Raw genomic sequence first — 14,399 nt, 5'->3', positions numbered from 1 at the left:
ATTTGTGAAAGTCACACCTGGTAGAAAGAGTTGATAAGTAGAATTTAAAGTCATCGTAACTTCACTGATAAGTCATGGTACCATACAAATATCTCTTTGTTGTGGTTTTCAAAGTCGTAACTAAGTCTTATTATCGTTTAGAACTACAGGGCAAGGCGAGATCTACTGAAACAGAAACCATGGTGGATACCGTTAGTGAAGCAGGAACTAGACTTCTAGAAACTTATGGCATCTGGAAGAATCTGATCAATCGCTGGATTTAGTCAAACTGTGCACAGCGACAATACAATAAGCTGTCCAAGATCTACCTTGAGCAATCTGACTCTGCAAACGTCTTGTTTCCTGAAGTTTGCGTCGACTTTGACGGATCTTATTATAAAAATTAGAATTGCCAGTCGAATATTCGATGGTTCAAAGGTTTTTTCTTCAAGACGAATTTCAAATTTTAAAGTTTATTCCACTAAATATCAGCAATAATAAAATGTATTAATGTTTTAGTTTAAACAAGAAAAATGTTTTTCTATGTTATCTGCTAACTCCACCATTATCACCTGACACTGAAATATTAATAAAAATAAAATGATGAGTTTATAGGATATCTCAATAGATAAATGGGTATTCTGTTAGTCTGGTGCCAAGCCTTATCCTATATAAGTTATACATTATTTATTTCAAAAATGTTGCTTCGTATTGCGCGATATGCGGTCTATTTATTTTTTTCTTGTTTATTTGTATGTTTTTCTTGATTGTTTGTTTGTTTGTTTTATTTTGTTTTTATGGATGGGGTGGGGGACTCAACCTACAGTGTTCCAATGTAAAAATTTTGACCCTTAAAATATGAATATTTTACTGTCACTAATAACTATAGTACCTTCTACACTGAAAAAAACATCGCCCACTCAATAATTCAAATATATGTTCATTCAAAATAAAAAAAAAAAACAATTAATAACAACTGAAAAAAAAAACAACAGTTGCATGAACTAAATAGGAAATACTCAATAAAAATCATGCAGTAAATACACTTTAGGAATAAAATAACATATACAAACCATATCGTTATTATGGATGTCATAGAAAAAGTAATATTTTACTCACCTTATATAACATAATTTGAAATTTTATGATAAATTATCAAACACAGTGGGAATCAAACATAACATGAACAAAATCAATGAAAAAAAAGAAACAAAACATTAAATATGAAAGTATATTGCAATATATTTCTATAGTACATGGACGCAATTATTGCGTTTTTAGTAATGTTCATTCCACCCATTTGATTTTTTTTCGCTTATGGTTACTGTTGGAATTTAAACAAGTGAACCTTTTCGGTAAAGAATTAGGATAAGTCATATCTGAAACAAGAACTTTTTCATTCATTACAATTTAAGAGTAAAACTGATACTTACAGCAATATAAAGTTTATCACAATATCTTCTGTAAATTTCGGGATCCTCTTTTAAAATATATATAATCTCAGTCAGCGTTGGACGACGGGTGGCTGCACTGTGGTGTTTCTCTGTAACATGTACCTTACTTCCTTTACTACCATGTTTCTAGATGGAAAAAATCAGAATACTTCGTAATAAAATTCAAAAGAATCTGTTTACGTTATAAAGTCATTATCTATTAACTAAATATCGCTTTTTTTAAAATTAACCACAGAGGCTATTGGTTATAATGAATTCATATAAATGGAATGGTTCAAAAACTAGCAGTAGATTCGATTGTATTTACATGTAATTAATATTATAGCTCTTAATCTAAAAGCATAAAAGGTACATCTTAAACAATGAACCTGTCTCTGAGCACTTTTTGGTTATCATATAAATATCTTCAACTTTACCTCATTTCTACTAGGACTTGATCCTTTCTTTTCTTTTCCTTCTTTTGCTGATTTCTTTACTGTCGGTTCATTTACATTTTCTGACAATAAAATAATTAGGATTAGCTTCCAAAGTTTTTCAATTGCTTGTGCAATACTAGTTACCTTACGCATATAATTCATTTGTATGTTTTTATTGTCAAGATTTTATTTCCAAAATATTTTGGTCATATACAGAGTTTGAAAACTATTTTTGAAAGAACTTTATCATACCTTTACATTGTATAACCTTTTCAATTTTAACACCATACATCTCCTTCAACTTCTGACTAACATCAACAAATTTATCAACAGAATTGCTCAACATTCCACGACTGAAATACAAGTGTAAATTAAATGATTCACAGAAATTACAATAGAATCTATTTAATAAACAGGTTGATTTGTACATATCTGTAAATAATTTGATACTAATATATAAAATGCCCTGTAGGGCTGTAGCTGTTTAAGCGATGATATGATTGCACCTTAATACTTTCAATTAGTGGCGGATTTGGACTTCTTGGCCTGTAGGCAAACAAACGACAGAGGGCCTAATTTTTCATTTTAGCGGGAGGGCATGGTGTAATTACAATTTTATGGCAGGAAGTCTACGATCTTTTTTTTTCAGGAACAGATCAGTCAGCTTATCAGCATCAATCGTATGCACGGTATCGGAATTCATTACCGTTAGGTTCAAACAATTTAGTCGACTCTCACACGTCAAGCTGTTTGATAATTATTACTGTAACGAAAGGCAGCTGCCTAGTTTGCTTATAGGTTAATCTGCCTCTGATTTCAATCTTAGACTCACTACAGATAGAAGCAAAGATGGCACCCACTGAACGAGTAAACGAGACTATGAAATTAGTTGTAACAGATGGTATATTTTTCAAAGATGATAATCCAGTACCGTAGGAGTAAGGACGAGAACCAACATCATTATGAACATATGATACGGTAAGTTTATTGAAATTAAGTTAAATTCTGCACAATCAAAGTCCTATTTTAAGGCCTCAACTTACCATATCTCAGATTTACGATCTAATGATGGTATGAAGGAAGGGAATGATAATTTACTAATTATTGTATTTAGTTCCTTTAATAGCGATTCCTGTCCTAATTCTAAGACAATAGGATTATCGGGATCATCTTCATTCAACAAATCATCTACCATCTCCTTTCTTCTGATTAACTTCAAAATATAAAAAGCACTTTATTTATTACCACAAACTATTGGTCTAGAAAACACAATCTCATTGTTATGGATAACTTTTGTCCAAACTGTCAAATCATGTTGCTTATAATAATACAATTTCGTGGTTAATGACAAATTTAGTAACATTTATCCAAAATTCAAAATTAGGACTAACGTGAAAATCATAAGATGAGGCAAAGAATGTATTTTTTTTTCAATGAAACGTCATTATCGATGTATAAATATATAGCAGTCAACCTCACTGCATGCATACTTCCATCAGTTATTGTTGAAAAACTGTCTGAAAATCAACGATTTTGTCTTGACTGGACAAATTAAATATCATCATTAAATGTTTTACAATACTGGCCAGGTACAGAAATGATAACAAGTTAAATGAAATATGGAACAAGAACTTTAACTGCTTTGGATCTAAAAAGCGGATATTAGCAAGTACAGTATTACTAAAATCTACTTACTTTATTTAATCTTTTTATTGAAATATTATATGTAGTAAATCTGTGAGATGAGTCAACAATATTAGCTAATTGAAGTATATCATGGACATTGACACTGTTGTATGGCAACTGAAAGAAATCAAATTACATGTACAATTATTAATAATTTCAACAACTATGTTTTACAAGGATAACAACTTGGTTCACAAAGGATCCTTTCTACCAACCGGTCCTTGGCCAAACCTCTTTTCATTGATCTTTCTATTATTATCCCTACCTATTTACAGCTGAAATGACTGGAATTATGAGTGATGATGACTTATTCAAGATAATTGATACATTTATGTGCATAAATGAGGAGGACAATTTTTGCTGTGATAGGAAAGTGCGTATCGAAACTATGACAACACGTGGGGAACATTTTCTCCCTCTGTAGTTAATAAGAGTAATAATTACATACCCTGTTTTTATATTGAAACAAATCTGATCCTGTAGGTGGTATATTACGATCAGTATACAAATCACTTGGTGTACAGACACGTTCTAAAATACTTTCAATAGTAAACTTGATGGCCGTTTCTTTCATCTTTTCTGATAGGTGTTCCTGATATAAGATTAACACCATTAATACATACATGTCAAAAACAGTGCATTATTACATAGGAAAATGGTTTATAGATTTTCATTCTAAAAAAATCATTTCTAATTAAACTTTGGTGTTCTCTGCAAATAGTTTAGTTTGGCTGATGATAGTGGGAAGACTGGGGACCTACATAACGAACTCAAACGGTTCAAGACAAGACCACAGAGCAATATTACCAATATATCATTTAAGTTCTGATTGATGAACATTTGTAGCTTAAATATCAAGCAAAGGACTTACGTCAACGGACTTTCGATTGTAAATATCAACATCTTCAGTTGTAGCCAGACCCCACAATGTTAGTATTATTTCTCCCTGTCCACAAAGATTTGGTTTGGTAAACAATGTCCATTGTTCAGAGAAAGAACCAGCCGTGGGACTTTTAAACATACACGGGATTGTTTTTCTCTCTCCCTGAACTAAAGTGCCTGAAATATGAGTGAATAAATGAATATTAACAGATGAACATTAAAGGGCAATTTCCCAAATAGGTGTTTGATAACGCCAGTAATCGCGAAATAGGCTTTATTACATATGGTCCATCTGATAAGTGATGTCATTAAACACTCAGTTCTAATGGAATTGCAGGAACCATTAACGTCTGATTGAAAATTTGAATGGTGCAAATTGATGCTATCAGTGCTTCCGATACACATACACAATTTTGTAAACATCATTACATGGTCTTGAAGGTACGCAGTCAAATACTTTTCGCACCTCTTTATGCATATAAGATAACATGACAACTTCCTTTTATAACTGGATGGAATTGACATCTCAGATCTCAAATACGAGTCAAAGAACTCCCCCCCTTCTACAGCATAAACTTAAAAAGATTTGGACAAAAACTAAAAGAATTTCAGAACAGGTAGTTATTTAAGTTTAGTTTGTCACTGAGTATTTAATATTTTATGTGGCCTCCACCTGCCTGTCTGTGCCACAGCTTGCAATCTGGAATCAGGATATGAAACTCCTTTAATGTTGTAAATGTTGGTAACCAGTTTCATTTTCAAAATATTTGATTTTATCTTTTATTGAATGACAGAATAAATCTTAAATTACCTGTATGATCATTGAAGTAAAAACTTTCTTTTGATGGTCTGAGGATTCCAAATGGTCTTTCCTTATCTCTTTTCTGAAAATACAGAATAAAGTATAAGATCATTGTGGCAAGTGTAAACAACCTGCTGAAAAAATATGAAAGGAAACATCAGAATATATATTTTGATAGATTGATGGACTTTTCAATGTAAAAGTTTTTTTCCACATGTCACAAAAATTTCATTTTCAGCTAGCCGTATGACTTTTCAGAATGAAAATATGACATTGGAATTGAATACAAACGCCCCAGTAATTTCTCAGTGGGTTTAACATTGCCTGTTTATAGCGCAAATATCTTAGATAACGACACAAAGTATACAATATCTACATAAAAACTTCAGTTACCTGCCATTCGTAGTATAAAACAGTAGAACCACAATTAACCAAGGTAACATTGAAAGAGATGATGTTGTTGATTGGTCCAATTTCTCCAGCTTCTGCATGAACAGTACCACCGTTTATATTCTTAGGATACCATTTAGCCGCTTGACCACATAATCTAATCCTTGGGCCGTAATTATAAGCTCCAGTTATTGTGATTACTGGCCTAAATTATTTACAAATAAATTGTCTTAATGAAATGAAATCGATACACTGTATTGTTGAAAGGGGCAGATTCGCCGATTTCGGATGTTGATTTAGGTCTTGAATATAAATATGTAGGTCTTGAATATATGTAAATATTCGTCAGAAATACTACAAAATTATGTCCTTCAAAAATACCCCAAACTCAAGAAAAGACGTGTCGTAATTATATATTTCAAACGCGCAGAATTCTGGACACACATTGATTTGAAGGCCCAAATTTCAACGGTGAACTGTGCACATTAGATTAGCTAAGCTAAAAAAAAAGTTCGTTTCTGAGACTTTATAAGGTACGATTGGTCAAACAGAATTATGACGAATCTCTCCATTATATGACGGATAAAAAGAAAAAAAAATATCACAGTACATGACATACAAATACCCACATTTTACAACGAGAATCTTCGTCAGTTGATGAGAATGATTTCCAAGTACCATCAGGGTTAACATACAACTGTTTATTCCAAAAATCTATTTCTCTTGGTGTAATGACAGTAACTTTTTCCTCGTCTTCCAATAGATTCTCCCATCCTGGAGACACACAAATGCTGCCACCTTGGGCTGTTCCTTTCATATACAGTTTGGTTGTATCCTAGAATGGTATTAAAACCCCAAATCAGAATCGGCAGTGGACTTTAATTTGAATAATCAAAATCCCTGATTTCTTAACACTTGGGACACAAATATATACAGTCAGTGAACATAGGACCGCACAGGTCTGAATTTTCATGAGATTGGGTAGCTGTTGAACACTGATCTTTTGGATTTCAAGAACATTAACATGGTGAAAAATCAATATAAATATGTTTAAATACATAGGTGCCAAAGTTATCTCTATTTCATTACTATTACTAATAACTATTCAGTTTTATTTTAACTATGGTACACTTTACTTACAGGAGTAGAGTAAACTGTTGGGATTTTCGTTTTTGCGCCCATTACTGAAACAGTGAAATAAAACATAAATGTAATTTCAGTCAAGTAATATTGATAATAATAATCAAGATAAACACTTTTAGAATCTAATTTTTTTTACCTCTTTCTTGAACAGTACATATTGGGAAGCCGATCAATTGTGGAGATTTTGGCCAACCCTGTTCAGCTTGGGTTAGAGTATAACTAGAGAAAAGAGAGACATAAAGAGTTAAACGCTAATGGGATTAATCGATAAAAGACCAAAAAATTGTAAACAGAGGAAAGGATTAGCTACAAGCACGAGTTACTTACTCGTTATTGGCAAGCGACTTCACCAAAAGCCATATCACGGACTCAAAAACCTTATTGGTTATCCAGAGACATGCTGTAGCAAGACGTGTTCTTTGATTTTAGGATTAGTACCGTATATTTGCGTGTGTAATGCGCAGTGTTTTACTCTAAAAAGATCGTGCAAAACTGGGGATGCGCATTATATACAGGTACTGAAAGTGATTTTAGTATACAATAAGACGTATAACTTACTGACATCCACCTATTTCTTGGCTTAGAAACGAGGACAATTTCCAGAATCCTGTAGATCTTGTATCTGAAAAGGAACAAACAGACGGCCACTGAATGGTAAGCTATGTGATGAAACCGTAAATTTCAACCTGAGAAAATTTCAAGTATATTGCTTCGTTAATATAATGATGCTATAATTTACAGAATACGACGAAGGCACAAGATATATATTGTCTGTATAGAATAAATATGACATTCGAAGACCCAACTCTACCTTTCTTTTCTGTATCCCAAAAATTGTGTTTATCATTATTTACCATGACGTTTTTATCGACCTTCAGTTGTCTAAAATCATCACTCATCACTAAATATCTTTCCTCTCGTTTGGTAGACTCTAATAGAACAAACTTTTCATAAAATTTGATGGGTCAGGCTTTTATTTAATAGTTCCATATTGGAATTTAAGCTTTGAAGAAATACATAATCCATAAGCGGCATGTAATCAGTTTTAGCATCAGATTTGTCAATCTCCATTAACATCTCCAAGTTTAATTGTCCATAAATCTATAGCCAGTTACGATTGCGTGTGAATTAAGACTTTCATTGAATTGTAATATAACAATATGTCCACTCTTACTCATAAACAAGAAATTCGTATTTGCAAAATCACGAAATCCACATCTATGTGCCTAACTTTGACTTCCATCTCCCGGTTATTGGCAGGTGGAATAAATGTATTTTAATTCATATGTCTTAAAACAGAGAAATTCTAATGCTACGTCTATGAATATCATAATATCATAATAAAAACCTGAAAAAGCAAAAGTTTAATTTGAAATTTTATGTTAGATTTACTTTGAGTAGCAAGCGGTGAGTCTTTAAATTTACAAACCTGCTAGTCGTTTTCTTATGATTTTTCTTTCCACAAGAGTCTCCTCGTGAAACAGTAAAGCTCTCTTTTCATCAACATGAGCCCAATATGCTGATTGTGGTATTTGACTGGTAGCTGACCCGGATAATTCACTTGATTCTCTATCGTCACATAATATATCTTCTTCATCCTGAAAGTCCACATTTAAACAATCGGTGCAGGGTTTAAAATATTCAAGTATAAACCTAAACTACTAAAGAGTTAAGACTGAATTTATGATTTTAAGAGATGGGTAAAATGTATAATCGTACAATCGTATAATAAATTGTTATGCGTTCGTGAATTTGCAATAGTGTCTGAACCAATCAGTAGAATCATTTAATTGCTTACGAATATTAAACATATCAAGTGTTTAAGTCAATACCTTGTATTTGACATATAGTCCACTAACCTCTGGAATGAGTTGTCCCTTCTTGCTACTCTGTTTGAAAAACTCCTCCTCCGTACCCAGTATACAATATGGGACAATATGACCATCTTTGTCAAATTTGATACAAGGGTTACCTGAAAAAACTAAGAACATATCATAGTATCATTAGCATCTTAGATTAGCATCAACAAATTTCCAGTCAATCTGTTTTTCCCACTTCTTTACGACATTTACTTTTTTTTTACAAAAATCAAATGAAGAAAAACAATTCCATGGATTTAAGAATAACGCCTAAAATATTTCATGCTAACGCTGGGGCACTATGTTTTTGTGGCAGTGGAATAGCTCAGTCGGTTGCAAGTTGGATGGTTCATAGGTTCCAATCCTCCCCAAGGCAAGTAGTATTCTGATGTCTGTGCCATTGCTTCCTAGAGTCGGCCCGGTGTCGGATTTCACCTCTAATTCCTACCAAACAGAAGAAAAGTTTCCTGGTGGCACAATATTAAATTCGTTAATCAGCTGCCTTGACTTACTCTGTCCTATATATGGTTTACACGGAGCACTTTTCTCAGCTGGATACGAAACCACAACTTCTCGTCTGTATCATAAAAAAGATATACATAAGATGTACTGGCTTCAAAGTAAATTAAATTGTAAAAATCAGCGGACACTATTCCCGTGTTTGGAGCAAGGCCATTATTTTATTCCTCACATAATTCGGTTCTCAGTAGTGTAGACCTTATCGTTGATTACTTATGTTTGGCATTGCAAATGAATAACTTATTGACTTCCCATATAACTTAATTGAAATAAAAAAAAAATTTATTTCTTACTTTTTGGGTTTGAATTTTTTGATGGAATATTTAGTCACTTTTTTCTTCGGTTTTTGTTTCACCAAAATTCCCTTCTGAAATAAACACAAGGAAAAACTGGATAGCAACAAGAAGTTATTCAACATTATTTCATTCTTTCTTTATTCATTTATTTCTTTATTTATCGTTCCAAATTCGTCATGGTGTCGACGTTTTGTTTGACATTTGGTATCAATATTCCATGAAAGGTGTTGGTTAAAAATGAAATAATAGAATGATATATAAAGCCATTATATGTATACTTGCTCTAATCGTTACCTGCCATGGATTTCGTAAAATGCTCAGTTTAGCTATTTCTTCATTCCAGAGGACGGCTGGTTTAGGGGGAGGACAGATGTCCTGCAAGCTGGACACGCTCTTCTCTGATCCTTTCTTCTTTTTGTTGTTCTTTTCTGTAATGTATCATAATATCATTATTGGATGAAAGAGGACGAACCTGCATCGCCGTGAGTACCTGGAGTTTAAGATATTGTTGCTTGATCAATTTATAGTTAACCATTTTCCAAAAATGGGTAATATTCTGTATTTACAAGGTCGTTATATAGTGTCGCTGACCATTCTCTAATTTCTTCTGATGTATGAAATTTTTTAAACCATGACAACATTATCTTATAAGCTTGTTTCACTTTCATTTGGACCGGTGGAATGCTCGAAAATTGCTATTTCTCAAATTTATTCTGCAAGTGATACTTACTATCATTATCAACATGTACACAACTACTACTAGAAGATCTGACAACTGACTTCTTACGACCACCTGTACCGCCACCACCACCAGTCAACAAAGCACCGAGCTGACCTAAAGTTACTTTCTTTCCCTTCTGAGGAATCATCTTTTTCTATGGGATTTTACTTCTGATCGCTCCGTCTTTTTCTGAAATCTTAAGTATTCGCACTGGACAAGGTGCCAATCTACGGAGAAGAACTTCAGAAACAGTAAGAGAACAACTAAAGACTGCCTGCCGACAACAGTATTACGTCATAATTGAATTTTGTATTGTTTCAATTTAACGTCTGAGGGTTGGACTACCTTGTTACTGTGTACTTTTTGTGCCGGATCACGAGAATCATTCTTCATTTTTTTTCTATAATTCTACATTTGGGGAGGTAAAGTGGCAAATGATATCACGTAACGGCCAATATTACAATCTCTAGAAATACAGTGGTGACAATAAGAAATCTATATATATACGATGGTGACAGTAAGAAATATTAAAATCTCTATGCGTTTGGAAACAATAGGAAATGTTGAAATCACACTAATTAAAATCTCCAGAGATACGGGGGTGACAATAAGAAATATTAAAATCTCCAGAGATACGGATGTGACAATAAGAAATATTAAAATCTCCAGAGATACGGGGGTGACAATAAGAAATATTAAAATCTCCAGAGATACGGGGGTGACAATAAGAAATATTAAAATCTTCAGAGATACGGGGGTGACAATAAGAAATATTAAAATCTCCAGAGATACGGGGGTGACAATAAAAAATATTAAAGTATCCAGCGATACGGGAGTGACAATGAGGAATATTAAAATCTCCAGAGATACGGGGGTGACAATAAGAAATATTAAAATCTCCAGAGATACGGGGGTGACAATAAGAAATATTAAAATCTCCAGAGATACGGTGGTGACAATGAGAAATTTTAAAATCTCCAGAGATACGGGGGTGACAATAAAAAATATTAAAATCTCCAGAGATATACGGTGGTGACAATAAGAAATTTTAAAATCTCCAGATACGGTGGTGACAATAAGAAATTTTAAAATTTCCAGAGATACGGGGGTGACAATAAGAAATATTAAAATCTCCAGAGATACGGTGGTGACAATAAGAAATATTAAACTATCCAGAGATACGATGGTGACAATAAGAAATGGCAGAATCTCCAGAGAAAGAGTGGTGACTCTGGTTCCAGCTCCTATTATATTGTGTAGACTGTTTGAGATTCGGAGAGCTTTATTTATAAATTTTGTGGAACCATGATTGGTAATTATTTGAATTCCAAAGAAAAGGGATCACATATGCCAAGGGTCGCTTTACAAGCATATCTATTGCTATGTTTTATGGTGAGGGACTTTATCATTGTTATGATAGCCCCTTGACCATTCTGCTGCTACAAACTACAGGCCCCTCGCCAAATGATTCATAGAAATACCACTGGTGTAAAAAAAATTGTTATTTAAGAAGTAACAAACAAAGGAGTTATGAAATAAAACAGATTTATTGTTAATTTAAAACAAAATATACCACATTCATTCATTCATTCATTCATTCATTCATTCTATCTCTCCTGTGCATCTCGTTCATTCTAGTCCTAGAAAGATTTTCATCTTGAGCATTTTAAAATGAACTTCGAATTTTTTTTTTTTATTCTATCTAAACCTATATACCTTCCCGTTTGTCTCCTAATGTGTAGACACTAAATTAAACATTGACCTATATTAAGACAGAAAATTGGAGAAAAAAATCAGCAGTATGAGACAGCTTAAATTGCACTTATATTTTGATTGTTGGCCCCTACCATAGGCTCCTTCAAAGTTTTCCAAAACCACCATTCCAAATCTTAACCCTTAGTGTTACAATTTACTCTTCACGCATTCAATCACTTAAACAGGATAAAATAAATAATACAAAAATGCTGAGTTAATTTCAAAACAATCACAACCTCCATCTGATAAAACATGTATTAAATGAACAATCATCTGGTCTGCTAAATTCACTGCAATTTTTCAAGTAAACATATTACTTGAAGTCAAGATATTTAAGTTTCTGTCATTTTGTTATTTCTATAATACATTGTCCTTTATTGACAAGTTTGACTGTAGTTGAAAAGTGGTTTTAATAGGAGTATATTTTGGTTTTGTTGACATCTTTGTCAGGACATTCCCTTGTTTTGTTGTAATAATAAAAACATCCATCACGACGCATTAATTTTTTAATATAACCATTGTGTGGCCATCTATCTACCTGAAAATAGAAAGAAAAGAGACTTTAATTACTAATTAATGAAACAAGCTAATCAATATTAAACACTGAAAACCTATACTCCCAAGCCATTTTTAAAAGATTTGATCCTTTTTTTAGTATTGTTACAGTTTTATGTAAAAAAAAAATGATCTAGCATTTTACAGAAGTTACTTCAAAAATAAGTATAGCCTGTGAATCAATCTGCAATAAACAAATACAATGGACTATAGAGTAGTATATCATAAAATTATGTTCTGTTATTTAATGTGATCTCTACCCTGGAGTCTCCTGGATAAAATTCATCCGCATTCATTTATATAGCAAAGTTTTTACTCTGTATGTGTATATCTATTATTGGTCCTGTATACAAAGTAAGGACAGAGCTATCTTATTAACCATGCCACATCCCGTCACCAGGATGGAATTAGTGCTGGGGCATGGATTTTGTGCTCAGCTGTTTAGACAGGGCCCATCAATGTGAAGCACCATGAGTTCTATGATCTGGTAGTCTGGGTGTTCCCCCATAAAAATTTGTGGCAAAACCCCATCAAGATATTCATCCTTTTGATTTTGCACAAAGACACTGTATATTAGTATATCTCGGCTGAACTTAAGAAAGTTTGCTGGGGCTTAATTCTCCCTTGCTAAGACCCAGCCCCCATGGACCCCACCCTAACGACGGGGCTGTATCTAGTCTTAGTCACTCAAGAAAAGAGCTTTGGTCATTATTTTTTGTTTTTTAGCTTTTATACAAATCACATTTTGACATCAGGTGTAAAATTAAAGACTTTAAAAACACATTATTAGATTTACTTACAACATCAGCTCTTTGATATTTTAAATATTCCAGTTCATCTCGATATCCAGCCAGTTGAAATCTGTAAGCTTCTTCAACTTGTTCAGTCCATTGACTGGGTCTCATCATGGATTTTGGTTGAGGGCTTAATGAACTCATATCTAATAAACTTAGTCTCTGACGAGATGAAGGCATCTGAAATAAAGGAGAAACATTGAAGGCTACCAGTAAGCTTATATGGAATTAATTTAAACTCCACAGAAAAAAAAAAGAAGTAAAGAGTCACCTTTGAAGAGTGACTAAAGTATTTTATTCCTTCGTCATTGAGTTCATCGGGTGAAGTAATTCAGAAAATAAGTTTCAATCAATATCTTTATTAATACCATTTGCTTGATAAAGATAAGAGTGCCATCTTTAAAATGTTATATTTGTTAATTAAACAGAACCAGTAAATGTTATCCATAATTAGTGTATTATTTGTATAATTACTAGATGCCTCATAAGGAAGTAACATCTTGATATTTTACTCTTTCTATGACATCATATTCCTACTCTTGTTCATTCAATTCTGAATTCTTTTTGTTTATAATGTTACATTAGTCTCCAGTTCTTCCGTAGGCCTAACGATGTTAACCTATGATCACAGACATCTGTGTCTATCAATAGTCGACTCTCTCTATAATAATAGTACAGTATAGATGCCTGTGACTATGATCTTAACCTGACCGGACCTGATCTGATGCATAAAGATCTCTAAGAATCTAGATATAAATGAAAGAAGATACAAGTAGGCCTATATCAAATATCATAAATAGCAGTGAATTAGTCACAACAATCTCACCTTGTTTGTTTTTAGATAAAAAAACACCGATAGAATAGACCTTATTAATTAAAGTCTACCGGGTATGTCCTATTCTAAAACTTTTTCCTAAAAAGATTTATTGTATCCAATCCAGCCCATTGACTTCACAGTGTTTTTTTTTTACAATGCCAATTGAATGCTTAGTGACACACTTAATACCCTCGACCTAACAGGGCAAACAATGTGTCAAGACGCGATTTCAATCAGATTATTGTAAACAACAAAACGATATGTTTTTCATTAAAACAGATAATCAAACAGTTAAAACGCCTAATTAATCCAATCCCTAATCGAAATCTGA

At 32.9% G+C, this 14,399-nt stretch overlaps 2 protein-coding genes across 2 annotated transcripts; both read right to left on the bottom strand.

The window, feature by feature from the left end:
* Positions 1–436: 436 nt before the first annotated feature.
* LOTGIDRAFT_237328 (hypothetical protein) lies at positions 437–10,391 on the bottom strand. The gene is made up of 21 exons (XM_009046513.1): positions 10,157–10,391; positions 9,721–9,854; positions 9,424–9,497; positions 9,124–9,188; positions 8,612–8,724; positions 8,182–8,350; positions 7,564–7,683; positions 7,311–7,374; positions 6,889–6,971; positions 6,750–6,793; positions 6,239–6,444; positions 5,613–5,814; positions 5,229–5,301; positions 4,407–4,594; positions 3,984–4,127; positions 3,545–3,652; positions 2,893–3,062; positions 2,102–2,202; positions 1,850–1,929; positions 1,413–1,559; positions 437–557 (listed from the first exon to the last, which is right to left on the bottom strand). Exons 1-21 carry the CDS (start codon positions 10,293–10,295, stop codon positions 495–497), a joined length of 2,487 nt encoding a protein of 828 aa, XP_009044761.1. The 5' UTR covers positions 10,296–10,391; the 3' UTR covers positions 437–494.
* A 1,920-nt stretch (positions 10,392–12,311) lies between these two features.
* LOTGIDRAFT_136043 (hypothetical protein) lies at positions 12,312–13,395 on the bottom strand (the record flags this gene model as incomplete). Its single annotated transcript, XM_009046512.1, has 2 exons — positions 12,312–12,440; positions 13,258–13,395. 2 exons carry the CDS (start codon positions 13,393–13,395, stop codon positions 12,312–12,314), a joined length of 267 nt encoding a protein of 88 aa, XP_009044760.1.
* Between the last annotated feature and the right edge of the window lie 1,004 nt (positions 13,396–14,399).

The sequence above is a fragment of the Lottia gigantea genome (assembly GCF_000327385.1).
Source record: "Lottia gigantea unplaced genomic scaffold LOTGIsca_102, whole genome shotgun sequence".
NCBI classification, from domain to species: domain Eukaryota; kingdom Metazoa; phylum Mollusca; class Gastropoda; family Lottiidae; genus Lottia; species Lottia gigantea.
Note: the sequence above shows the minus strand (reverse complement) of the source record. Positions and strands in the feature narration are given on the sequence as shown.

What these genes read in the sequence shown, in the direction of transcription:
- LOTGIDRAFT_237328 (XM_009046513.1), bottom strand. Translation starts at nt 10,295, where the DNA reads ATGATTCCTCAGAAGGGAAAGAAAGTAACTTTAGGTCAGCTCGGTGCT. An exon ending in CAACAGTTTACTCTACTCCT is followed by an intron (nt 6,445 to 6,749) that starts GTAAGTAAAGTG and finishes ATACCATTCTAG; the next exon opens with GATACAACCAAACTGTATAT. An exon ending in CAATAAAAAGATTAAATAAA is followed by an intron (nt 3,063 to 3,544) that starts GTAAGTAGATTT and finishes TATATTTTGAAG; the next exon opens with TTAATCAGAAGAAAGGAGAT.